Source organism: Panthera pardus, unplaced genomic scaffold (genome assembly GCF_024362965.1).
Source record: "Panthera pardus isolate Hobbes unplaced genomic scaffold, ASM2436296v1 HiC_scaffold_2, whole genome shotgun sequence".
Classification (NCBI taxonomy): domain Eukaryota; kingdom Metazoa; phylum Chordata; class Mammalia; order Carnivora; family Felidae; genus Panthera; species Panthera pardus.
The window spans coordinates 99,711,339-99,739,255 of NW_026526765.1; the positions used below are offsets into that span (position 1 = coordinate 99,711,339).

Here is a 27,917-nt window from a genome sequence, read left to right on the forward strand (position 1 = left end):
ATTATTTTGTTTCTTAAATTCCACAGATAAGTGAGATCATATGATATTCGTCTTTCTCTGACTTATTTCGCTTAGCATTACACTTTCAGCTCTATCCATGTTGTTGCAAATGTCAAGATTTTACTTTTTTATGGCTGAATAGTATTCTGTGTGTGTGTGTGTATCCTACATCTTTATCCATTCATCTATTGATGGACGTTTGAGCTGCTTCCGTATCTTAGCTATTGTAAATAATGCTTTAGTAAACATAGGGGTCCATATATCCCTTTAAATTAGGCTTTTTGTATTTTGGTGGGTAGATACCCAGGAGTGTGATTCCTGGGTCCTAGGGTAGTTCTATTTTTAACTTTTTGAGAAAGCTCCACTGTTTTCCAGAGTGGCTGCACCAGTTTGCATTCCCACCAACAGTAAAAGAGGGTTCTTTTTTCTCCACATTCTCATCAGTACTTGTTATTTCTTGTGTTTTTGATTTTAGCCATTCTGGTAGGTGTGAGGTGATACCTCATTGTGATTTCGATTTGTGTTTCTCTGATAATGAGTGATGTTGAGCATCTTCGTGTGTGTGTTAGCCATCTGTATGTCTTCTTTGCAGGTATGTCTGTTCACATCTTCTGCCCATGTTTTAATTGGATTATGTGTTTTTTTGGGTGTTGAGTTGTATCAGTTCTTTATATGTTTTGGGTACTAATCAGTTATGTCATTTGCCTATATCTTCTCCCATTCAATAGGTTGGTTGCCTTTGAGTTTTGTTGATCATTCCCTTCACTGTGCGGAAGCTTATTATTTTGATGTAGTCCCAATAATTTATTTTTGCTTTTATTTCCCTTGCCTCAGGAGACATACCTAGAAAAATGTTGCTATGGCTGATGTCAGATAGATGACTTTCTGTGCTCTTTTCGAAGGTTTTTATGGTTTCAGGTCTCAACATTTAGGTCTTTAATCCATTTTGAGTTCATTTTTGTGTATAGCGTAAGAAAGTGTCCAGTTTCATTCTTTTGTTTATAGCTGTCTAGCTTTCCCAGCACTGTTTGTTGAAGAGACTGTCTTTTTTCCCACTGGTTATTCATTCTTCCTTTGTCAAAGATTAATTGACCATATATTGTGGGTTTATTTCTTAGTTTTCTGTTCTATTACACTGACCTCTATGTCTGTTTTTATGCCAGTACCATACTGTTTAATTACTACTGCTTTGTAATATAACTTGAAATCTGGAATTGTTATACCTCCTGTTTTGTTGTTCTTTTTCAAGATTGCTTTGGCTATTCTATATCTTTTGTGGTTTCATACAAATTTTAGGATGGTTCTAGTTCTGTGAAAAATGCTGTTGATATTTTGGTAGGGATTACATTAAATCTATAGATTGTTTGAGGTAATCTGAACATTTCACCAGTATTTGTTCTTCCAGTCTGTGAATGTGTTTCATTCCTTTGTGTTGTCTTGAATTTCTTTCATCAGTGTTTCATAGTTTTCAGAGTATAGGTCTTTCACCTCTTTGGTTAAATTTTTTCCAAGGTATTTTATTGTTTTGGGTACCCTTGTAAATAGGCTTGTTTTCTTATTTTCACTTTCTGCTACTTTGCTATTAGTGTGTAAGAATGCAACAAATTTCTGCACATTGATTTTGTATCCTGCAACTTTATTGAATTCATTTATCAGTTTTAGCAGTTTTTTGGTGGAATCTTTAGGGTTTTCTGTATGTAGTATTGTGTCAGATGGAAATAGTGCAAGTTTTACTTCTTTCTTACCAATTTGGATCCCTATTATTTCTTTTTCTTATCTGATTACTATGGCTAGGACTGCCAGTACTATGTTGAATTAAAGTGAGAGTGGATATCTGTGTCCTGTTCTTTACCTTAAGGGAAAAGTTTTCAGTTTTTCATGATAGAGTGTGATGTTGGCTGTGAGTTTTTCATAGAAGGCCTTTGTCATATGAGGTACGTTTCCTTCTTGACCTATTTTGCACAGGATTTTTATCACGAATGGATGTACTTTGTCAAGTGCTTTTTATGCATCTGCTAAAATGATTATACAGTTTTTATCCTTTCTCTTATCACATTGATTGTTTGCAAATACTGGGTCGCCCTTGCATCCCTGGAATAAGTCCCACTTGATTGTGGTATATGGTTTTTTTTAATGTATTGTTGGATTTGGTTTGCTGATATTTTGTTGAGGTTTTTTTGCATCTATATTCAAGAGAAATATTGGCCTATAGTTCTCTCTTTTTTTGTGTGTGTGGTTTCTGTTTGGTTTTGGTATCGGGGTGATACTGGCCTCGTTGAATGAATTTGGAAGTTTTCCTTCTTCTTGTGTTTTTCAGAATAGTCTGAGGAGAATAGGTATTAACACTTTATTAAATGTTTTGTAGTATTCCTGTGAAGCCGTCTGGTCCTGGACTTTTGTTTTTTGAGAGTTAAAAAAAATTTTTTTTAATGTTTATTTTTGAGAGAGAGAGGGAAGAGAGTGAGAGAGAGAGAGACACAGAGTGGGGAAGGGGCAGAGAGAGAGGGAGACATGGACTCCAAAGCAGGCTTCAGGCTCTGAGCTGTCAGCACAGAGTCCCACGTGGGGCTTAAACTCACCAACTGTGAGATCATGACCTGAGCTGAAGTCAGACACTTAACTGACTGAGCCCTCAGGCATTGCTTTTTTTCTGAGTTTTTTGATGACTGATTTCATTGCAGGTAATTGGTCTGTTCAATTTTTCCATTTCTTTCACCATAGGTTGGGTAGGTTATATGTTTCTAGGAATTTATCCATTTCTTTTAAGTTGTCCAATGTGTTGGCATTTAGGTTTTCATAATATTCTGTAACAATTATTTGTATTTATTTGGTGTTGATTGTTATTTCCCCTCTTTCATTGGTGATTTTGTTTATTTGGGTACCCCCAACCCCTCTTTCTCTGCTTTTTTTTTTTTTTTAATGAATCTTGCTACGGGTTTTTCAATTTTGTTGATCCTTTCAGAGAATTCTCTCTTGCTTTCGTTGATCAATCCTATTGGGTTTTTTGTTTGTTTTTTTACTTTCTGTGTCATTTATTTCTGTTCTAATCTGTATTTTCTTCTTTTGCTGGGTTTGGGTTTTATGTGTTCTTCTTTTTCTAATCCCTTTAGGTGTGAGGTTATGTTGTTTGAGATTTTTCTTGCTTCTTGAAGTAAACCTGTATTGCAATAATACACTTATCTCTTAGAACCACTTTTGCTGCATCCCGAAGTTTTAGAATCATTGTAATTTTCATTTTTGTTTCCATGTAATTTTTTTATTCTTTGATTTCTTGGTTGACCCATTCATTGTTTACTAGCATGTCATTTAACTTCCATGTATCTGTGGTCTTTGCAGAGCCTTTCATGTAGTTGCTTTCTAGTTTCATAGCGTTGTAGTCAGGAAAGATGCATGGTATGACTTTGATTTTTATAATTTGTTAAGACTTGTTCTGTGGCCTAAATATGTGATCTGTTCTGGAGAATGTTCTGTGTGTGTTTGAAAAGAATGTGTTTTCTCCTGTTTTAGATGGAATGTTCTGATACTCCTGTTATATCCATCTGGTCCAGTGTGTCATTCATAGCCACTATTTCCTTGTTTATTTTCTGGTTTGATGATCTGTCCGTTGATCTAAGTGGGGTATTCAAGTCACTTTACTATTGTTGTGTTACTTTTGATTAGTTCCTTTATGTTTGTTGCTAACTGTTTTATGGAATTGGGTGCTTTCATGTTGGGTGCATAAATATTTACAATTGTTATTCTGCTGTTGGATTGTACCCTTTATTATTCAGTGGTTTTTGTCTCTTGTTACAGACTTTGTTTTAAAGTCTATTTTGTCTGATATAAGTATGGCTATCCTGGCTTTCTTTTGACATCCATTTGCATGATAAATGTTTTTCTGTCCCTCGTACTCAATCGGCAAGTGTCTTTCTGTTTGAAATGAGTTTCTTGTAGGTAGCATTTAGATGGGTCTTGTTTTTATTCATTCTGTCACCCTGTGTCTTTTGATTGGAGTGTTTAGTCCATTTACATTCAAAGTAATTACTGATCAGTATATATTTTTGCCATTTTGTTACTTGTTTTGTGGTTGTTTTTGCACCTTTTTTCTGACCCTTTCTTTCATGGTTTGTTGGCTTTCTTCAGTGATATACTTGGATTCCTTTTTCTCCATTCTTTGCATATCTATTACTGGTTTTTATTTTGTGATTACCATTAGGTTTGTGTAGAACCTCTTCTGCACACAGTAGTCTATATTAAGTTGATGGTTGCAGAACTTTAAACCCCTCTGTAATCCCACCCCCTATGCTTTTGGTATAGGATGTCATTTTTACATCCTTTTATTTTCTGAATATTTTAACTGGTTTTTACAGAAGCATTTACTTTCTTTAAAAAATTTTTTTGTGATGTTTATTTATTTTTGAGAGAGACAGACAGAGCATGAGTAGTATTGGGGCAGAGAGTCTGAAGCAGGCTCCAGTTCACCCTGGGGCTTGAACTCACAAGCTGTGAAATCATGACCTGAGACAAAGTCAGACACTTAACCGACTAAGCCACCCAGGTGCCCCTGAAAGTATTTACTTTTAATGTTTTTTTGTGTTTTTTACTTTTTTACACTTTTACTTATGGTCTTTGCTTCCCACTCAAAGAGTCCCCTTTAATATTTCTTGTAGGACTGGTTTAGTGGTCTTAAACTCCTTTAGTTTTTGTTAGTGTGAGAAAGTCTATCTTTCAATTCGAAATGATAGCCTTGCTGGATAGAGTATTCATGGCTGCAGAAAATCCTTTCAGCACTTTGAATATATCATGCCACTCCTGTCTGGCCTGCAGTTTCTGTCTGAAAAAACCACTGATAGCCTTATGGGATTTCTTTGTATGTAACTGTCTTTTCTCTTGCAACCTTTAAAATTCTTTATCATAATTTTTTTTCCATTTTATTTTATTATTTTTTTAACGTTTATTTATTTTTGAGACAGAGAGAGAGAGAGCATGAACGGGGGAGGGTCAGAGAGAGGGAGCCACAGAATCTGAAGCAGGCTCCAGGGTCTGAGCTGTCAGCACAGAGCCTGATGCGGGGCTCGAAATCACAGACCGCGAGATCATGACCTGAGCCGAAGTCGGACGCTTAACTGACTGAGCCACGCAGGCGCCCCCTTTTCCATTTTAATTAATGTGTGTCTTTGTGTGGAATCCCTTGAGTTGCATTTGTTGGGGAGTTTGAATTTGTTGTGGCAATTTGTTTGTTGGGGGTTGAATTTGTTGGGGCAATTTGTTGTGCCTCCTGAATCTGGATCTCTGTTTCCCTCCTCACATTTGGGAAGTATTCAGCTATTTTTTCTTTAGATACATTTTCTGCCACCCTTTCTCTCTCTTCTGGGATCCGTGTAACGTGAATGTTACTATGCTTGATTGAGTGAGAGTTCTGTAAGTCAGTTCTTACTATGCAGTATTTGTCTCTCATCTGTTCATCTTGATTGCTTCCCATTTCTCTATCCTCCGGGTCACTGATAACATTCCTTTGCTTCCTGTAGCCTACTTTTTATTCCATTTATTATATTTTTTTGTTTCATTTATTGAGTCTTCATGTCTGATGTTATTTTTTTCTCTCTTTGCTAAGGGTCTCAACAATATCCTCCACTCTTTTCTCAAGTTTAGTGAGTATCTTTGTGATCATTATTCTAAATTCTCTATCAGGCTTAGTAATTTCTGTTTCACTTAAATCTGTTGTGATTTTGTCATGTTCTTTCATTTGGGACATATTCCCCTGTCTCCTCATTTTGTCTACCTCTCTGTCTGTTTCTGTGTATTAGGAAAGTCAGCCATATCTCCTGCTGTTAAAAGTAGTGGCTTTATGAAGAAGAGGTCTTGTAGTGCCCCGCAGTGCACTGTTCCCTATTCACCAGAAGGTGACACTTCAGAGGAGTCTTCTGTATGTTGCTTGCGTTGCTTTGCTTGCATTGCGTTGTTTGCATTACGTTGCTTGCGTCCTACTATTGTGCTTTCTCTTTCAGTCCAGACTTGTGCACTGACTATCTACTTGTTGTGGGCTGTGCTTTCTTTCTGTGGTATTAGACCCAGGCAGGCCGGCTTGAGAGGGCATGACCATAGGAGGGCTCAGGGGCCAGGCAGCAGTGTTAACCAAAATTTGCACCGAGTCAGTAGTCCCAGGCCAGATCCCCTAAATCACGGTGGTGGCCAGCGGCGTGGCATGTGTTAGCGGCCGGACACAAAGCACACGGCTGAGGTAGTGACAAGAAGCGTACGGGTCTGTGCGTGGTGGCTGGGGACATTCAACTTTAGCAAAATCTGCACTGAGCTGCTAGACCTGGCTAGATCTGCCAGAGTGCGGTGGCCACAGGGCCACAGCACGCGGAGGCAGTGATTGGGTGGGGCGCACGCAGTGTTAATAAAATTTGCCCTGAGCCCAGGGCCTAGGCCAGCATACTTAGAGTGGGTGATTCCTCAGGAGAACTCAAGGCACAGCGCACTGCTGGCGCTACCTCACGGGTGTCTGTGCAGCACTGCCTCCCGCCTGTGTCTGTTTATGCTGAGGGGTGGGAGAAAAAATGGCACCTGCCAGTTCCTTTGTTCTCATAGGAGTTCCTCAGTGTGCTCTGAAATCTCTATAAACAGATCTCTTTGCCTTTGTGCAAGCTGTCACGTCTGTGTTGACTCTTCTAAAGGTCCTTGTCTCTTTAAAGGTGGGGACCTGGCTATCACGTGCACTCCTGGCTACCCAGTGCTGAGTCACCTGACCTTCAGAGCTCTAGACTCCCAACTCCCCTAGTTATACAGAGTCATGGAGTTCAGTGCCTCCGGTTTTCAAGGCTGGAAGTTATGGGCATTCTTTTTTCCTATGTAGACTCCCTGGTGCTTTGCCTTCTCTGTGACCACAGCTTCCTTTCTCCTGTGGGCAGTGCTCCTGGCTGCCTTTCTGCCCTGTCTAACCTCTCCAGGGCTGGCTTCCTGTATTTGGCTGTGGAGTTTGTTCTGCCAGTCTTCAGATCACTCTCCAGTTTATTGACTCAGATGTGAGTGATATGTAGCTGTAAAAGTAGGATGGGATGAGCTTAGGGGTCCTCTTACTCCACCATCTTGCATCCCCTCCTCCTACAAATGTTTTACAAGTTTAGAGCTTTTGGGCACCTGGGTGGCTCAGTCGGTTAGTTGTTCAGCTTCGGCTCAGGTCATGATCTAGTGGTTCGTGGGGTTCGAGCCCTGCATCGGACTCTTTGCTGACAGCTCAGGGCCTGGAGCTTGCTTCGAATTCTGGGTCTCCCTTTCTCTCTGCCCCTCCCCTGCTCACGCTCTGTCTCCCTCTCTGTCTCAAAAACAAATAAACGTCAAAAAGATAAGTAAATAAAAACTTAGCGCTTTTGGCTAGGTATTTGGTCTTTGTCTCATTAATGATGTTTATTTTCTTGGTTTGTTATTTTGTGAGTAACTGGCAACACTAATTTTTAACATAGATATTTGGGGTTCCTGAAAAATAAATTTTTCTTTTCCTCCCCCAGTTGGCACATATGTGTACATATGTTTATATACATCTATACATACACAAACAGTGAGGGAAAGTGGTTAGCATTTTTAGAGGTTTAATGCTGACATAAGTAGTGGTAGTATAAGGCCATGATCACTTGTGGTTTTGAATTTTGAATGGTAACGATAAACTCATTTTTACTTCTTTTACTGTATAAATTTAATGAGAGTACAAGAATTTTAATGCAGAATAACTTAGTAGTCAAGATGAACTTTATCCATAACTTTTTACTATAGAAGTTCCACCAAGACTACTTTCATTTGTACACGTAAGTGTCTTTGGCTGGGCTAGGTACTTTATGTAGTCTCATTTTATTCTTACGGCAACCCAGTGAGGTTGCCTTTGTTAACCTTGTAGTACAAATTAGGTTAAGTAGCTTGCTCAGGTTCATACAGTAGTAATGGTAAAGTTGGGATGTAAATCTAGATCTGTCTGTGCTCTTTTCATTGCACTACCCTCCCTCCTGTCAAGGGATCAGATATGAGAAACATAAAAAGGGATACTGAAAGATAAACTAGGGGAAAAAAATGAAAAATAAAAAGTTTAGAAAAATTAAAATAGAATTTAATCTTAGAGAAAAAATATTTTTTATGGAAAAATTACTCATTTTGCTGGAAAAGCTTTTTCTAGAACAAGGACTTACGTAGAGTAAGATTAAGGCCTCTAGATATTAAGCCAAATATTTTATAAACAGTCTTAAAACAAATTAAACTGTCATGTAGATATCTTATCTCAATGAAATATACTTGGTATGAAGCCTAACAGTGTCATCTTTTTCCTTGTCAGATGTTGATGATGGAGATACAGTGACAGATTTCATGGCTCAAGAGCGAGAAAGGGGCATTACTATTCAGTCTGCTGCTGTTACGTTTGATTGGAAGGGATATAGAGTCAATTTAATTGATACACCAGGTATGGTGCTGTTGGAGCCATGCAGAGGTGCTGCATCGTTTGAGGTTTTTATTCATGTTTGTGTTCCCTTTTAAATTGTGGTCAAAAATATATCATAAAATTTACCACCCTAACCATTTTTAAGTGTACAGCTCAGTAGGTAAGTATATTTACATTGTTGTGAAACTGATGTCCAGGAGTACTTAGTCTTGCACAACTGAAACTATATATCCATTATATAACTACTACTCTTTGTCATCTGCTCCCATTGCTGGTAATTACTCTTCTACTTTGTAATCTAGGAGATTACTTTAGATACCTCATATGAGGAGAATCATACAGTTTTTGTCCTTTTGTGGTTGACTTTGCTTAGCATGAAATCTTTCAAGGTTTATCTGTCTTATAATATGTGAGAGGATTTCCTTTATTTTTAAGGCTGCATAATATTCCATTGTACATATATAACATAATTTGTATGTAAATATACATCATTCATACATTGATGGACGTTTGGGTTGTTTCCACCTCTTGGCCATTGTGAATAGTTTTACTATTAGTGTGGTGTGCAGATATGTCTTTCAGACTCTCCCTTCAGTTTTTTTGGATATATACCCCAAAGTGGGATTGCTGGATCATGTTTTTTTTTTTTCAGTTTTTAAAAGATTTTAAGTGTTGGGGCTCCTGGGTGGTTCAGTAGGTTGAGTGTCCAGGTTTAGCTCAGGTCATGATCTCACAGTCCATGAGTTCGAGCCCCGTGTCGGGCTCTGTGCTGACAGCTCAGAGCCTGGAGCCTGCTCAGATTCTGTGTCTCCCTCTCTCTCAGCCCCTCCCCTGCTCATGCTCTGTCTCTCTCTCTCTCTCTCTCTCAAAAATAAATAAACATAGAAAAATGAATAAAAGATTTTTAAGTGTTATGTTTCTCATCTTTTTTTTAGGTCATGTAGACTTTACCTTGGAGGTTGAGCGCTGCCTTAGAGTGTTGGATGGTGCAGTAGCTGTGTTTGATGCCTCTGCTGGTGTAGAGGTAAAAAATATTCTCAAAGTAAAGTGAAGATACCAACAACATGATTTTTTCTTAAAGTAGAATGTATCAGATTTAGTTACAATAGCCCTGTGTTTGTTAAGTTCATATTAATCAAATTATGGTGAAATTGGAATTTAATACTGCAATCACATATACAGGTCTATATGTGATCTCAGATATTTTGTAGTAAAAGGGAAATAATTGCTTTTCTGTAGAAAATATGAAAGTTAGTGCTGAAAACTGTGAAGGGCTTGAGATTCTTACCTGTTTTTTTAAGCTAACTAGTTAACCTGCCACAGTTTTATGGCATGCTGGCATAAGACATAAGACTTTTGAGTCAGAGACAAAGGACTATTAGTCACAGGAATAGCAATAGCCAGAGTGTCGATAATTTCTTGTCTTAGTTACCCAAGCCCCAATTCCCACAGGGTGACCTAAAGAGAGTCAAGAGAGTCAAGAGTTGCACATGCCATGGATCCCTGTGCTTAGAAAATGCACATGTTTTATAATGGGCAGTAAGCATGCCTGCTGTTTGCTCTGGAGAGAGATGTTATCTTCCAGGCTTATAAACAAACCTACCTTTTGACTCAGAGGAAGACACTTCTCTTTCTAAGCCGTTTACTATATTTGAAGACATCTTTGAAGACATAGTCCAGAACAAAGGCAGTTAGTGCCTTTCCTAACAAACTATGTAGAAAGGTGAAATACACATGAAGAATTGTGTCCTAACAGTTACTGAGTTTTTTGAATAAATCTTAAAAGTGGATTTATAATAAATTATACTGGGGTCAGTTATGTACTCTTTAGCATATCGCTATATGTCTTACAATTTCAAGATTGGCTTTTTATTAAATATAGAATCCTCTTCACTTCTTCTAATCTTAAAATTACTAAAAGTGATACGCTAAATGATCGATATTAACATTTCCCAATGATACAAATCGACACCATGGGCTTCCTCATAGGATGCACTAAGAAGGGCACAACATTATGTTGTATTCTTGGCAGAATGTTTGGCCCAAATCTAATCATGAGAAGGCAATCAAATGAAATTTCTTAAAAGTTTTTTTTAATGTTTGTTTATTTTTGAAAGAGAGTGCGAGCAGGAGAGGGGCAGAGAGAGAGGGAGACACAGAATCCGAAGTAGGCTCCAGGCTTTGAGCTGTCAACACAGAGCCCCATGCGGGACTTGAACTCCTGAACCATGAGATCACGACCTGAACTGAAGTTGGATGCTTAACTGACTGAGCCACGCAGGCACCCCTGTAGTTGAAAGGATTCTAAACAAACAAGAAAACTAAATGTAATATCATCTTTGGAAGGATCCTGGATTCAAAAACAAAAAGTTACAAAGAGCATCAGTAGGAAAACCAGAATAATTTTAATATAGATGATATGTTATTAGAAAAAAGTATTGTAGGGGCACCCGGGTGGCTCAGTTGGTTAGGCGTCCGACTTCAGCTCAGGTCATGATCTCACGGTCTGTGAGTTCGAGCCCCGCGTCGGGCTCTGTGCTGACCGCTCAGAGCCTGGAGCCTGTTTCCGATTCTGTGTCTCCCTCTTTCTCTGCCCCTCCCCTGCTCACACTCTGTCTCTCTCTGTCTCAAAAATAAATAAACATTAAAAGGAAAAAAAAGAAAAAAGTATTGTATCAGCTTAAATTCTTTGAATATGATCTTTATAAATGGTTATGTAGGAGAATATCCTTATTTTTAGAAAATACATACTGAAGTATTTAGGATTAAAGTGTCATGATATCTGCATCTTGCTCTAGTGGTTCACCTCCCACGCACACATACACGTATGTTGTTAGTTTGGGTACTTTGAGCATTAGATGCCAAGTTGGGATTAGATGCATAAGAGATTTATTGGTGGATATCCCTGTGAAGAGTAAAGGAGAAAAGAGAGAAGTGGAAGAGAGCTTTCAGACCAGAGGGCAGATCAAGGAGCTCTTGGTGACCGGACGATTGGGTAGGAAGAGTTTCAGACTATAGCACATTTCCAAAAGGGGTTTGGCTAGGCTGATGGAAGTCCTCAAGGCAAAGTCGCCTGTTGGAGAAGGCGGAATGTTTTGTAGGAATAACCTACATTAGTACTTCTGCTCTGCTTGGCCATTAGCTGGTCCTTGAGAGACCTTGGTAGTTAGTAGTCAAGATGACTAGCACTTGGAGCTATCATTTAATTATGCTCTGTGTAGTAGATCCAAGTGGCACATTCCCATACACAGTGCACACATTCTAATGTGTTCATATGCACATTTGGGGAAAAAAAAGCAAGTATGGCAAAGTGTTCATACTTGGTGAATCTAGGTGAAGGGTACATGGGTATATATTGTACTGTTTTTTTTACCTTTTTTATAGGTTTGAGATTTTTCAGAATGAAAAGTTGTTGGGGGGAAATAATACAGTGATGGAAAGCCCGACCTGAGGACTGCTAACAGGCAGTGATGGTTTTTTGATCTAAATACAGCCTGACCTTGAGGTCTGAGGTTGGTTATACATTATTCCCATTTCTTTCTGATCACTTCACGTCCTAATGGTTGCATTCTTTCTGTCATTATGACTTGTATATGTACATTTGACAGATGGCATTATTTACAAAATTGAAATATATTGGAATAGGAAATTTCTGAATTTGTGACACAGAAGCCTTTTATGTGCTAAAACAATAAATGGACTTTTAGCTAGCAGGTGGGATAATGGAAGTCTTTCTATATTTTTTAATATGCTTTTTTCTTGGAAAATTTATAATATACCCCCAGCCCCACCTCACCATATGCAGAAATTAGTTACCTTGGGGGTAGGTAACAGTATCTTAGGATACAAAGCATACTAGAAGAAGAAAAGTTGATTCATTGGACTTTATCAAAATTACATCTTCTCATTAAAACTAAAAAAATTAAAAAATAAAAAGGGAAGCTGTAGGCTATGAAAAAATTTCTCATGTTAGATATAGTATATGAATGTTAAATTTCCAGAATGCGATAACGCTATTGATTACGTAGGAAAATATCATTGTTTTAGGAAGTATGTGCTGAAATTTTCATAGTACACGGTACATGGGTGTGATCAAGGACTTGTATCCAGAATATATGAATAACTACAAATCAGTAATAAAAAGTTACAACTCAGTAAATAAATGGACAAAAGACTTGAGTGGATTTTTCACCAGAGACATGAATGGCCCAGTGAGCACATGAAAAGATGCTCAGTCTCATTGATTATTGAGAAATGCAAATTAAAGTTACAAAGAAAAACTATTTGACACCCACGAGAATGGCTAAAATTGAAAAAAATGATGGCAAATACTGGCTGAAGTTGTGGAACAACTGGAACTCTTATACACTGTCGGTGGAACTGTAAAATATTATACTTTGGAAGACTATTTGGCAGTTTCTTATAAAATGAAGTCTGCACATAACCTCTCACCCAGCACTTCTACTCCTGTATCTTTATCCAAGGGAATGAGAACATTTGTCTCCTAAAGACTTTTTCAAAATATTTACAGCAGCTAAATTCCTAATAGCCCAAAACTAGAAGTAATCTGGGTGCTCATCCACAGGTGGACAAACAAGCTGGCACATTTATACGAAGGGGTTTAGCCAAAAACAAACGAAACAACAACAACAACAAAAATAACAGCCATCATACCTAACAACATGAATGAATGTCAAAAACTTTATGTTTAGTGAAAGAAGCCGTGTTATTTATATGAGATTCAGAAATAGAATGAATCTGTGGTGACAAATGTGAGGACAGGTTGTTTATGGGGGATGGGACATAAGAAAAATTTCTTAGGTTCTATATCTTGGTTGGGATAGTAGCTATACAAATCTATACATTTATCAGAACGCACTATACACTTAAGATGAGTGTTTTTTTATTCTATCTAAATTTTACCTAAACAAATTATATAAAGTGGCTTCTGTATCAGGTAATGTCAGCACATTAGGCTTTGTATGCTCTGTTCTAGGGCTTTGAGACTCCACTAGGCAGAGATATTGTAACAGACTCAAACTATTTATATTTAAAATGTGTAAAAATTAGAATTAAAAGAAGTCAAATAGAAAAGCATATGAGGGGCGCCTGGGTGGCTCAGTCGGTTAAGCGGCCGACTTCGGCTCAGGTCACGATCTCACGGTCCGTGAGTTCGAGCCCCACGTCGGGCTCTGTGCTAACCGCTCAGAGCCTGGAGCCTGTTTCAGATTCTGTGTCTCCCTCTCTCTCTGACCCTCCCCCGTTCATGCTCTGTCTCTCTCTGTCTCAAAAATAAATAAACGTTAAAAAAAAAAAAAAATTAAAAAAAAAAAAAAAAGAAAAGAAAAGCATATGAGAGGGGTGCCTGGGTGGCTCATTTGGTTAAACATCTGACTCTTGATTTCGGTTCAGGTCATAATCTCATGGTTTGTGGGATCAAGCTCCGTATCGGGGCTCCGTGCTGACAGCCTGGAACCTGCCTAGGAGTCTCTTTCTCCTTCTCTCTCTGTCTCTCTGCCCCCTCTCATGCATGCATGCGTGCTTTCTGTCTCTCTCAAAATAAATAATTAAAAAAAAAATACGTGAGAATTGCTACTAAGAAATACAGTTATTGGCTTTTTTCTCCCTTACTCTTCAGTTTAACTCAACATTTAAACATTCACAATAAAAATGCATATACTTTTAAAAAGTTTTATTTAAATTTAAATTTTTTTTTTTTAATGTTTATTTATTTTTGAGACAGAGACAGAGTATGAACAGGGGAGGGTCAGAGAGAGAGGGAGACACAGAATCTGAAGCATGCTCCAGGCTCTGAGCTGTCAGCACAGAGCCTGACGCGGGGCTCGAACTCACGGACCGTGAGATCATGACCTGAGCCGAAGTCAGACGCCCAACCAACTGAGCCACCCAGGTGCCCCATTTAAATTTTAATTAACACATAGTGCAATATTGGTTTCAGGAGTAAAAATGCATATTTTTATCACAATATCATTTTTTATAGTACAGTCCTATTCTTTTTACATTACGACAACAAAAGAATTAAGTCAAAAGTCCCTATTTTGCTGGTCAGCAAACTGATGAGTTCAGTATTATGTGACCTGTACTGGGTAAGGTGAAGCCAGACAAAAATGACATCTTCTGGTTCTTGATTAAGTCCTCTTTCCATGAGTCTTAATACCTCCCAGGTGTTTGTTCTCCTTGTGTGGCAACCTAGACCACCCAAAGGAGTATTCTCAGTTTGAAGCACATTCTGTATCACACTTCATCATGTTCTTTGTTCTCTTACCCACTAGCAGAAGAGTAACTAGAGCAATGGCACTAATTCTGTGTTGGAACAGGGCCCAGTTCCATGTTATAATAGATTCTTAGATCTATTTGTTCCATGTGTAGTGGAGTTATTTTTGTCCCATATGTGGTTTTTTTTTCCCTTTCTCTTTGCTCCAGGCCCAGACTCTCACAGTATGGAGGCAAGCTGATAAACACAAGATACCTCGAATCTGTTTTTTAAACAAAATGGACAAAACTGGAGCAAGGTATTTCAAGGCTTCCCCCCCCACCCCCCATTTGTTAAAAGTAGAAATACAGGGGTGCCTGGGTGGCTCAGTCGGTTAAGCATCCAACTTCGACTCAGGTCATGATCTAACGGTTTGGGAGTTCAAGCCCCACGTTGGGCTCTGTGCTGACAGCTCAGAGCCTGGAGCCTGCTTCGGATTCTGTGTCTCTCTGCCCCTCCCCTGCTTACACTCTGTCTCTCTCCTCTCTCTCCCCCTCTCTCTCAAGAATAAATAAACATTAAAAAAAAAAGTAGGAATACAATTTTGAGTTTTTAATGGACTATAACTTAAATTTATAAATAGCTGTTCGCTCTAGAGTATAAATATTCCGTGGGATCTCAATTCAGTCCCATTAAAAAAGGAGTTTCAAAACAGGTAGAAATGTGATAAGGAGAGATCCTGGTCAGTGTGTAAGTGGCAAATACAAAACACCAACTGTCCCTCTCCTCAAACCACACAGTATGCTTTGTGTTTATGTAATTTTCTATCCTAATTCTGAGCTGATAACATGATACCAAGAACGCCTAAGGTAAAGTTATAGCAAAATTGGGCTGGCTTTTGGAAGAAAGGGGATAGCTGTGTGTGATAGCAAATGTAGCTGTTAGAAGAATCCTTGAGTTATAATGACAGATCATGCATTTGAATGTCTAACTAATTATTGGTGACTTTGATCAGTTTATTTAATCTTAGTTTCAAACTATAATAAGTGAAGCTTATAAATAATAATACCCTAGATATCTCTGTGGCAGGATTATGGTAGATACTCAAGCACTGTTTTTTGAAGTTTACATTGAAAGTTTACTCAAGATATTGTCGTGTGGAAAACTGTTCACTGGTGAACATTAGGGACAGTGAAAATGGTTGTGATTTTAGAGACCATTCTTAAATCTGTTTTAAGAATCTTAACATTTAAGGGGTGCCTGAGTGGCTCAGTTGGTTGAGCATCCAATTCTTGATTTCCGCTCAAGTCATGATCTCACAGTTCATGAGACAAAGCCTGCATTGAACTCCTTCTGACAGCAATGAGCTTGCTTGGGATCTCTTTCCCTCTCCCAAAATAAATAAATAAACATTAAAAAAAAAATCTTAACATTTTTTAAGTTTACTTATGTATTTTTGAGAGAGAGAGGGAGGGAGCAAATCAGCAGGGGAGGGTCAGAGAGAAAGTCCCAAGCAGGCTCCGTACTGTCAGCACAGAGCCCAGTGTGGGGCCCTAACTAATGAACCACAAGATCATGACCTGAGCAAGAGTCGGATGTTTAACTGACCGAGCCACCCAGGCGGCCCAAGAATCTTAACATTTTTAATTATAGTTATTTTGCTTCCTGCAGTTTTAAATATGCGGTTGAAAGCATCAGAGAGAAGTTGAAGGCAAAGCCATTACTTTTACAGGTTGGTTGATTAATATTTGGTTTATTAATAGCAGCAGCTGCAAATTTCCTCATCATTTTATTGTGACATATATATCTGAAACTATCTCAGATGTTTTTTGGAAGAAGTTGGCATGTAAATAAAAGATATAGATTATGGTAATAATGTTAATAGCCATTTGGGGGAAAGTGGAGAAAGGTAACATTTTCTCATCAATGCAGTTCTAATTTAGTTATCATTTAATAAAGTTAATCTCGCTTTGATTTGCAGTTACCACTTGGTGAAGGCAAAGCTTTCAAAGGAGTTGTGGATGTAGTAAATAAAGAAAAACTTCTTTGGAATCCTAATTCAGATGATGGAAAAGACTTTGTGAGGAATCCCCTTTTGGAAATGAGTGATCCTGAGTTGCTTAAGGAGACAACTGAAGCAAGGAATGCCTTAATTGAACAGGTAAAGTAAATACTTTGAGTTTACATTTGCATATTTAGAAAATTTAAAAATATTTTATATATTATGAAATTTATGAAGTAAATATATACTTTATGTATATTTAAAGTGTAATATAAAGTGTAATGAAGAATACGATGAACACCAATGTTTCCACCACCCAGCTTAAGAAATAGAATATTAGCAATACCCTTGAATCTTTGTGTAACACTTCTGTTTAAATCTCTCTCCTTTCCACTTATCATTTACTCCCCCCACCACTATTTTGGTTGTAGCCTTTTTCTTTCATTTGCTTTGTTTTCTAGTTCACTACAAATGTATATATTCGTGAAGGACTTAGTTTTCCATGGTTTTGAACTTTCCTTAAGTGGAGTGATATTGTTTGTATTTTATAACAGTACATTGCAGATTCATCTTTGTTGTTATGTGTGGTTATGCTTCATTTTCAGTCTTACGTCATGTTCCAATATGATTATACCACATTTGTCCGTTCATCTGTGGGTGGACTTTGAGGTTGTGTTGTCTGTTTTGCTGTTACAAACAGTGTTGCTGTGAACATCTTTGTATGTATCTCCTTGTACACACTTGTGACAATTTGTTTAGGGTTAAACCTAGGAATATCAGAGAGTGTGTCCGTCTTTTATCAAATGTCACATTAACTTAGAAAATTTTAAAGCCATTAATTTTATAGGTAATAGATAACTCTGGACCTCATCCACCCTCAAAATTTTAATAGTAGTAAGATTGTTAATATTTATGATATTTTATATGGTATTGTTGGCATATATACTAATAAACGTGGTTTATTTATGCGATAAGTTTAAGTGCAGTGGCACTAATTCTCTTTGGATTCTGTCTCTCTCAAAATAAATAAACTTACATAAAAAAATACATACATACATTTCACTACCATAAGATTCAGAGAGTGAATGGCACGTTCCATAAACTCTCTGAATCTTATGGTAGTGAAAGACATTTGAATCTGAACTGTTTGATTTTTTTTTTTTTATTTCTGAATTAAATTGGTCAGAGTAGATCCTGTCATCATTAATTGTTTTCATTAATCTTTTGTATGAAGTTGTTCTTGAAGTAATTATTTCCCTTTATAACATACAGTAATCATCAACTTTATCATTAACAGAATATGGTCATTGTTCTTTTTATTACTAGGTAACTGTTACTAAGGACTTACTGTGAACTAGCTTAAGTGCTTTACATGTAATACATTTAATCCTCATAGCAGCCTATATTATCCTCGTTTTACTGGTGGGGAAACAGAAACTTAGAATCCTTAACGAATTTGTCATATAGCTAATAAGGAGCAGTGCTGGAACCTGAACCCAGGTCTGATTCCATTTAGAGCTGGAGCTCTTACCCACTTTGCTTTACTGCTTCTCTAATTTGGGGAGCCATAAACAGAATAAAAGTAGAATTGACATTTATGTATGTATGTGTGTATTTTTTTATATAAGTTTATTTATTTTGAGAGAGGATCCAAAGCAGGCTCCGTGCTGTCAGCACAGCCTGACATGGATTTTGACCTGAGCAGAAATCAAGAGTTGGCATCTTAACCAACTGAGCTACCCAGGTGCCTGAAATTGACATTTATTCGTCAGTAATTGGGTGCATAATTAGTTCTCCTAGAACTAAGCTGGGTGGTGGAAACATTGGTGTTCATCGTATTCTTCATTACACTTTATATTACACTTTAAATATACATAAAGTATATATTTACTTCATAAATTTCATAATATATAAAATATTTTTAAATTTTCTAAATATGCAAATGTAAACTCAAACTCAAAAATCTCCTAGATTTTTCTTTGTTTTATCTTAGGCATGTCTAATGCATGTCTTAGGATAGTATATAACAAAAATTAGATTTGAGACTCTCTGTAGATGATATTAAAGTGCTAATTACAAGGAATACATGTGTATTTATAGAATTGGAGAATAAGACCACATCACACCTGTTAGGATAGCTATAATCAAAAAACCCCCACAAAACCCCTCAACCGGAAGATAAGTGTTGGCAAAATATGGAGAAACTGTAACCTTTGTGCACTGCTGGTAGGAATGAAGATGATGCAGCCACTGTGGGAAATAGCATGGTGTTTCCTCGGAAGATTGAAAATAGAATTACCAAATGGTCTAGCATTTCTGCTTCTGGCTGTATATCCAAAAGAATTGAAAGCAGGGTCTCAAAGAGATATTTGCATTTCCTTGTTCATAGCACCATTATTCCTAATGGCCACAACGTGGGAGCAACCAAGCGTTCATCAACAAGACGAGTAGATAAAATATGGTATAAACATACAATAGAATATTATTCAGCCTTAAAAAGGAATGACATTCTGACACATGCTACGATACAGATGAACCTCGAGGACGTTATGCTAATTGAAATAAGCCAGTCCAGGAAAAAAGACAAATACTGTAATGATTCCACTTATATGAGGTATTTAGAGTAGTCAGATTTGTAGAGACAAAAAGTAGAATCATAGTTGCCAGGGGATAGGGGATAGGAGAATGAGGAAGAGTTGTCTCGTGGTATAGAATTTGGGTTTTGTGAGATTGAGAAAGTTCTGGAGATTAGTTTTACAACAATGTGAATATACTTAACACTACTACTCAACTGTTCAGTGAGAAATGGTTAAGATGGTAAATTTTATGTTCTGTTTATGTTAAATTTTACCACGATTAATTTTTTTTTTTAGAGAATAAGATTAGTGTGGACTAGAAGCAACTTCCTGTGTTCTAGAGGTGAATAGTGATAATAAGTTACACTTACTGTATTCTTACTATACGTTCTGGAAGCATGATTTCACTTGGTTATTCAATCCTTGCCCTCTGAAGTAGGTACTAGTATTATCTCCATGATTAACCAAGGTAAAGAGAGGTGATGTGGGGGCGCCTGGGTGGGTCAGTCAGTTAAGCATCCGACTCTTGGTTTCGGCTCAGGTCATGATCTTGTGGTTCGTGAGATTGAGCCCTGCATCGGGCTTTGCACTGACAGCATGGGACCTGCTTTGGATTCTCTCTCTTCCCTCACTCTGCCCCTCCCCTGCTCATCCTTTCTATCTCTCTCTTTCAAAAATAAATAAGTAAACTTTAAAAAGAGAGAGAGAGAGGGGGGTGATGTAACTTAAGTTTTTGAATAAATCAGCAAGTAGTGGAGCCATTTCAAGGCAGTTTAATTCCAGAAGCTGTGCTTATCCATCATATATGCTCCCCACTACGGAGAATGGTTAGGTATGTTTCTACAATACTTAGCTGTTAAAAGTGTGTTTTTGTCTCCAAGTTTGAATGTTTTGCTCTTTTGTACTATTACAAACTTTTGAAACTTTTATTAAATTTATTGTCAGCTGAATTCTCCTATTTCATACAGGCAGATAACTAAGAAAAGAACATGAATTAGATAATTGCATTTGTATTGCTGAAATGATGCCTATGACCCTCAACTTATATCTGTTCCTGCAGTGCCGGATTAGAATAACATGAGTTATTTTAGTTGGACTGTCTTAGGACATCTGGTGAATATTCATAATGTTAAACAAATACCAGATGAAACTTTTTTTTTTTTATGTTTTACTTATTTTGGGGAGAGAGAACATGTGCACATTAGCAGGGGAGGGGTGGACAGAGGATAGGAAGTGGGCTCCTTGCTGGCAGCAGAGAGCCTGATGCGGGGTTCAAACTCACCAACTATCAGATCATGACTTGAGCCGAAGTCAGATGCTTAATCGACTGAGCCACCCAGGCAGGAAACTTTCCCCACAGGAAACTTTTCAATGAACTAAGACTTCTAAATCTATCTAAAAACAGCAATCCATTAGATATGTTATCACTGACTGCGAATTGTGGTATTTTATTTCTTTTGAGCACTCCGAGTGGATAGCACTTTATTGAGATACTTCATCTGGCTATTGCTTCTCATGTATGTAGGGAACTTATAATAGCACATCTTCAGTTTTCAGTCTCCTTTCCTATGAAAGAAATACTGTTTATCTCTTGAGATGTTGAGGAGAGTTCTGTGGCCTGGATAAGGTAGGTCATGTAGCTGTCTTGAAATATTTGGATAATGTACATTTATTTGGACTTAATAGTTGTGACAATAAAAGCAAGTTATAGAACTAAAACCTTTCTTTGTAGGTTGCAGATTTGGATGATGAATTTGCTGACTTGGTTTTAGGAGAATTTAGTGAAAATTTTGATTTGCTACCAGCTGAAAAGGTAAATTTTATTATTCATTTACTTTAATGAAGTTTTACTAATTGGATGTGGTTTGATTTCTCTGTCTCAGGTGTTTAGTTTTTTTCAACTTTGCATAGCATTAGAAAATGCTGACTTAATTAGGAGAACATTAAGGTAAAGTCACTATTAATACAAGTGCTTAAATAATGGTAGTGATTTACTGTTTTCAGATATGCTTTACAAAATCAGAAATTGAATTTTTTTTACTCCTATTGAGTCAGTACAAGTTACTCATTCCTTCTTTGCAGTGCTTTCCTTGTGATCATTTCTTTAGTAGGGAAATTACAGGTGGAAATTTTATATTGAAAATTTACTGGTTTTGTAGACTACTGCAATGATTTTTCTTATTTTCTCTGACACCGTTTTAATTCTTACTAGAAGCTCGTTACAGGTCTTTACTTATTTATTTTGTTTCCTTTTGAAATACATTAAACCAGAGAATAGGCATATAAAATAGTAGTAATAATTGAATTAGGACAGATTTCTTCAAGGCATTTCTGTTATTTTCTGCTAGGGACCTTCCCCTATGAATTTGGCAAACAATCTTTATTTTTCTTTATGAAACGAGTTACCAGGTAAAGTTGTTTTTTGTTTGCTTGTTTGTTTGTTTTTAAGTAAACTCTGCCCAACACAGAGCCTGAACTCACGCACCCAGGGTCAAGAGTTGCATGCTCCACCAGCTCAGCCAGCCAGGCGCCTCCCAAGTATTTTAGGGGGATTATATATATGTATGTAATGGGGTCCAGACTGAGCCCAGAAAATGTACTTAGTTATTTTTCACAAAAAGAATTAAAGAAAAACATGAGTCTCAAGATTAAGTTTGAGACCTTTGAAGTTAGGAATGGAAAAAAGTACTTTTCTTTTGAACGAAGTGCCATAATTATTGAAATATGTTATCGTTTAGTATTTGAGCGCTTAGATGTGATGTTTGTTGTGCCCTGTAGTCACATACCATGGTTTCTCTTTTCAAAGAGCTTATGATCTGAGGAGGAATTGATATACCTTTCTCCTTCCAGTAGGTTGCAAACACACCCATGCTTTTCTTCGTTTTTGAGGTCTTTCAAATTTGATTTCTACCCTGATTTCTCATTTTTCTTTGGATTTGGTTTTTTTTTTTTTAAGTTTATTTATTTTGAGAAAGAGAGAGCACAGGGGGGAAGGAAGAGAGAGAGAGAGAGAGAGAGAGAGAGAGAATGAATGAATCCCAAGCCATGCACAAATGCAGAGCCCGTTGCGGGGCTCGAACTCATGAACGTGAGATCATGACCTGAGCCGAAATCAGGAATCAGACGATTAACTGACTGAGCCACCCAGCCGCTCCTCAGTTTGATTTAATGTTGGTCTAATTCCTTTGAGGAAGTTGTAATTCATATATATGTTCTTAATTTCTGTACAGGTCCTCTTTTAGACAATCAAGGTTAAATCAGAAGTACGTTTAATTCATTTATTTGAGAAATATTTTTAAATACCTGCTTATTTTAGGTACTTCTGTAGTTTCTGGGGATTTAGCAATGTTTGATGGGACTTATTGTAATGCTCATGTAGATTTTATATTCTGGGGTATAAGGACACAGACAATAAACCATTAAATATATATCCAGTATACCAAATAGTAATTAACATTATAAAGAAAAATACAGAAGAATAAGGCCATGAAGAATGATGGAAGTGTGCTGAGTGGTTCTGTTTTACATGGTTGGTTGGCGAGGGTGTCTAATTCTGAGATACTTTAGTTGGAGCCAGTATACTGCACACAGAATACAGTACTTCTGTCTCTGCTTTATAGCTCCAGACTGCAATTCGCAGAGTAACACTGGCTCAGACAGCAGTGCCTGTGCTTTGTGGAAGTGCCCTGAAAAACAAAGGTGTCCAGCCCTTGTTGGATGCTGTTACTGTGTACTTGCCTTCACCTGAAGAGCGCAACTATGAATTTCTGTAAGTATGCAGTACAGATTAAAATCTTATAGCCTCGCAAAAGCGGGAAAGTAGGTCTTGTTTCACAAAGAGCATTTGAATCACCATTTTTGAATAACATTGGTGAAGAATATCATTATAAATGATATAGAGCTATATAAATTTTTACTTGAAAGGGACATTTGTTCGCATGTCTTATAACCTGCTATATTTACAAATGGAGCTAGAGTGTGTGGCTGTCATCTTAGTTAAAAAAAACAAACAGTAGAGTAGAGTTGTTTGATAAATATTCTGTAGATAAATTTATACTAGATTTGAAGATTTTTAAAAAGCTCAAAATATTTTGTGGTTTAAGGGTATTGTTTTACTTCTGTTGTCACTAACAGCTTTGTACTTGGTAATAAATCCTCTAAAATCCGAGTGACTCTTCAGGCAGGAATGGACTTTGTTTAATCCTTTAACTAGGACATTAATCACTTTTCATATCTCTCAATTGGAGAAGCATTAATGGTAAAGTGATTATGGGCATGGACTGTGTACTCCTTGGATTTAAATCTGAGCTCTCCCAAGTTGTTTAACCTTCTACCTGTAAAATACAGAGACCAGGACCTATCCTATTGGATTGTTACAGGAATCAAACGAATTAATACTTATAAAGCAAATGGAATAGTGCCTACCTAGTATATGGTAAACTCTATATGAGTATTTGCTAAAGTTAAAAATTGGAGGGAATTAGGGATGAGATGGAGAAGTTCTATAATAGGAGTGTCTCACCTACTTTGAGTCATGGGCTCCTTTGAAACTAATGAGAACATGGAGCTTTTCCTCAGAAAAATGTGCTTGTGAACAAAATTTGGCAATTTCAGAGGGATTCAGGCTTTCTGTAACGTAGTGCGCACCAGTTTAAGGACATCAATCTGTAAGAATTGTAGATTTCTATGATCATGCAACTGGAGAGAAAGTGGGAGGGCAGAGTGTAAGTAGTAGTTAGAAAGAACCTATACATTTACCCTGTACAGGTTTTTGTGAGAAGGTATATTCTCACAAAATAGGAAGGTATACCTATCCTAGGTACATTTTTTGAGGAGTGAACTCTAGGCAGTGAAATTATTTGCAAGTAGAGGTAATATCTGGGAGAGAATCCATTATTTTTAATTTTGAGCAATTAATGATCTCCGTTAAATAATTTAGTTTTGTGGAGGAAGAGAGGTAGTTAGTACTGACATAATGTAATCAGCCAGAGTAGCTAAACTAGAAGATATGAGGGAGGACATTAGGGTTAAGTTTGCACAGTGATTCTGATTTGATCTGCATAGATATATGGGAAGTGTATTTTAAAGGCCTTTCTGGAATGTCTCAATTTTGTAGGCCATGGTATAAGGGTGACTTATGTGCACTGGCATTTAAAGTTCTTCATGACAAGCAGCGAGGACCACTGGTGTTTATGCGCATTTACTCAGGCATGATAAAACCCCAATTGGCCATCTATAATATTAATGGAAACTGCACGTAAGTAGAAGCTTATAGGTTCTGTTCTTTTTTTTAATGTTTATTGTTTTGAGAGAGAGTGAGAGCAAGTGGGAGTGGGGCAGAGAGATGGAGAGAGAATCCTAAGCAGGCTCTGCACAGTCAGTGCAGAGCCTGATGCAGGGCTCAAACTCATGAACCGTGCAATCGTGACTGGAGCCGAAACCAAGAGTTGGATGCTTAACCAACTGAGCCACTCAAGCACTCCAGAAGCTTAGTTTATTTTCTAAAACTGCAGTCATTTCTTTAAAAATTCTTTTACTGAAATAAATCATGGTTTTTACAGGGAGAGAATAAGTCGTCTTCTTTTGCCATTTGCTGACCAACATATAGAAATCCCTTCACTGACTGCTGGTAACATTGCTTTGACTGTTGGCCTTAAACACGTAAGCGACCAGATGGTTTCTCTAGGAACTATTAGCTTAAATGTTAAATTAAAACCAGGCATTTTGCGGTAGCAAAAACCCACGAACGATCCAAATAGTCATCAATAGTGGGGTAATGAATATTGTAGCATATTCATCAACATGGTTGAATCTCAGAAAGAAAGAAAATTATAGAAGACTGTAAACTGTGGATTATATTCATGTAAAATTCAAATCCAAGTGAAAATACACTGTAGATACATACCTGTGTTTTAAATTTAATAAATATTTTGTTATTCTCATTGGGTATTTTACTTGATCATTGCTGACAATTTAATCTAACCTTGTAACTGATCTGGGTAATAACTGAAGATATATTGCCAATGAAGGCTTTGTGAGGGCAAGGACTTGGGTTTCTTTTGTTCTCTGTCCTTAGTCCCTAGATCAGTGCATCACATATAGGAGGCAGTCCATGACTTGTCAGATGAATGGATGAAAATAAGTTGATGCTGTGTATGTTTTTGGTAAGGTAAAACTAAGGACATTTCATTTATATATGGATTAAATTGAATACATTTTCTCATTAAACTTTGGTGTATTTGGCATTTAGGATAGCCATGGTTACTTTGAACATTTTTTAACCTCTTTATGGTTAATTGCAGGATTCAAGATCCTTTAGTATAAAATGTCCACAGTCCAGATATAGGACTTGTAGCCTTGAAATGTCCTCTGTCCACCCGAAGGCAGGAGCTCCATGTACATATTTGAAGGAGTTACACAGAGACGTTTGAACTATTGCTTCATTAGGAATATCTTTACAGAGAAGGAAATTGGCATGGAATGTTGTAATATTAAAGTTTAAAAGTGAAATTATAGTTTTAAAAAATAATGAGTCTGTAAGGATGCTATCAATTCTGCATGGTCTAGAGAATTCTGGTTAATTGCTTATTTTAGTTAATGGAAGATTTTCTGTAAAACAGTTATAGACATTTTTACTGGTGGTAAAACTCTTAAAATGGACTTCTACTAAAATTGACCTATTTTGATATGATTGAAAATTTAGGAAGGTACATTTGTTTTACCAAATGAATTTTGAGTGTGTAGTGAGTGTATGTGAGAGAGAGAGAGAGAGAGAGAGAGAGAGAGAGAGTGTGTGTGTGTGTGTGTGTGTGTGTGTGTGTGTGTGTGTGTGGTTAGAATTTATTACAGCAGTATCTTGGATAGAATTCTTACACAAGTTAAATTAGCTTTACCTATGCAAAGTTGCAGTGAGCTTTGTGAATTTGTTCCTGTTTTAAGTTCTGATGAAAGTGTCACATTGGAAGTTTTCACATTTCGTGATTCTCGGTGTAAGCTGAGTGCTCACTGAGCCTGTCTTGTTCCAAGCGCGATGTTTGCTTACAGACCGCCACAGGAGACACCATTGCCTCATCCAAGTCCAGTGCATTAGCTGCAGCTCGTCGAGCCGAAACAGAAGGAGGAAAAAAACATAGACGGAACAATGAAGCCGAAAGACTTCTTCTGGCTGGGGTGGAGATTCCAGAACCTGTTTTCTTCTGTACCATAGAACCCCCTTCGGTGGCTAAGCAGCCAGGTACAAATAGTTTTGGTGTATCAATTAACTAGTAATTAGATACAGTTAATAATTTAGATACAGATAGTTATGTTATGCCCTCAAAAGATTTCTCACATGATTGAGTTCAGTTTTATCAGAAGTCATGGGTATTACTTGGGATTAGTCTTGTTTTCTGTTTAAGATGTTTTGATTTTTACAAGCTCCTTTTATTTATTCTTTTCCCACATGTTGGCCATTTTCGACTATCATCATCTTCCTTGCTCTGGTTCTTGTGGTGCTGTCATTGGCATCCGAAGTAACTGGCGTCAGGATTCCCCTTCCAGTTATAATAGATTAGACAGTTAACAGTTCAGAAGGATTCATTTTCTCATCACCATTTACAAAATGCTCCTTTCCTTGTTTTTTGGCTCAAGCTTTAGAACTCAGTGAAGATATTTATATACTATGGTTAATGTTATTTGACCTTTTTGAGTGTTGTGTACTCGTGCTTTAGCCTGTTTAAGTTCTCAGTGGCTTCTCATTACTTATATATAGCACAAACCCAGACTCCTTTCTGTGGTATATAAATCTCATGATTTCAGCTGTATCATTTCCAATTGGATTTGGTTGCATATTATAGAAAACCCCCAAGTAACAGTTGCTTTAATGACAAAAGTTTATTTCTCTCCCTTGTAAAATGTGCCTTGGGTTGGGAGCCCAGGGGTTAGAGGGTGGCTCTACACCATCATCAGGCCCCCGGGCTCTCGTTTTTCTGCCCTGCCTCTCTGAGTCTGTAGCTCCTATCCTTAGTTATCACAGGATGGCTGCTAGCACCTCTGGCATCACGGCCAAGTTCCTGACAGAGACATGGAGTAAGGAGGAAGAAGATGTGTCCTTTTCCCCTTAAAGATTTCTTCTGTGTCACTGGCTATTACTTAGACATCTGGCCGCTCAGTTGCAAGGAGTTTGGTAAATGCAGTCTTTTAGGCAGGCGGCAGCAGAATAGAGAGGAAGACCACTAGCAATCGCCGACACCAGCCTTCTTGCCTGGCCTCATTGTTTGAAACTTCCTCCTTCATTCTGAACCCTCTTCTTTCACCAAAAAAAAGTAAGACAGAATAACGACTCACACCTTACACTTCTGTAATAAACTAGTTCCAGTTTTCTGAAGATACCATGCTCTTTTTGCATTACTATTTCTTTTCATTTGTTCTGTCTTGCATTATAATGGCATAATGCAGTTTGTCTACCTGGAAGATGTTTACTCTGTAATTAGAAAATCTCATCTCAGGCATCACTTCTTTTTGAGGCCCTCACTGAATTCCTATATTAAGTTGTTGAAGGACAAACCTAGTTCTAGAGGTGGCATTAGAAGCTATTTTTTCCCCTTAAACAAGTTGGGCTCACAGATGATGGAAAAACAAAAGCACCCATTTACTGCCTCCCATGTCTTGAGTACCAAGGGGAAAAGAAACAGGAAGATCCCTAGACAAGTAGGGGTTCCAGTTCCTCACCGTTCGAGC

General features: G+C 37.5%; 1 protein-coding gene across 7 annotated transcripts in view; it reads left to right on the top strand.

Annotated features, from left to right (window-relative positions):
• GFM2 (GTP dependent ribosome recycling factor mitochondrial 2) overlaps positions 1-27,917 on the top strand; it is a 76,941-nt gene that overhangs the window by 18,477 nt on the left and 30,547 nt on the right. For 6 of the 7 annotated variants that reach the window (XR_008423825.1, XR_002083938.2, XR_008423826.1 and 3 more), the window contains 10 exons: positions 8,303-8,428; positions 9,343-9,431; positions 14,852-14,940; positions 16,293-16,353; positions 16,603-16,782; positions 20,932-21,012; positions 22,820-22,968; positions 24,316-24,456; positions 24,761-24,860; positions 26,244-26,433. Coding sequence is in view for 2 of the 7 variants with exons in the window: in XM_019463016.2 (XP_019318561.2) it covers positions 8,303-8,428; positions 9,343-9,431; positions 14,852-14,940; positions 16,293-16,353; positions 16,603-16,782; positions 20,932-21,012; positions 22,820-22,968; positions 24,316-24,456; positions 24,761-24,860; positions 26,244-26,433 (1,206 nt within the window). In the remaining 5 variants the exon portion in view is untranslated. The remainder of the gene's footprint in view (positions 1-8,302; positions 8,429-9,342; positions 9,432-14,851; positions 14,941-16,292; positions 16,354-16,602; positions 16,783-20,931; positions 21,013-22,819; positions 22,969-24,315; positions 24,457-24,760; positions 24,861-26,243; positions 26,434-27,917) is intronic. The other variant, XR_008423827.1, reaches the window with a different exon arrangement.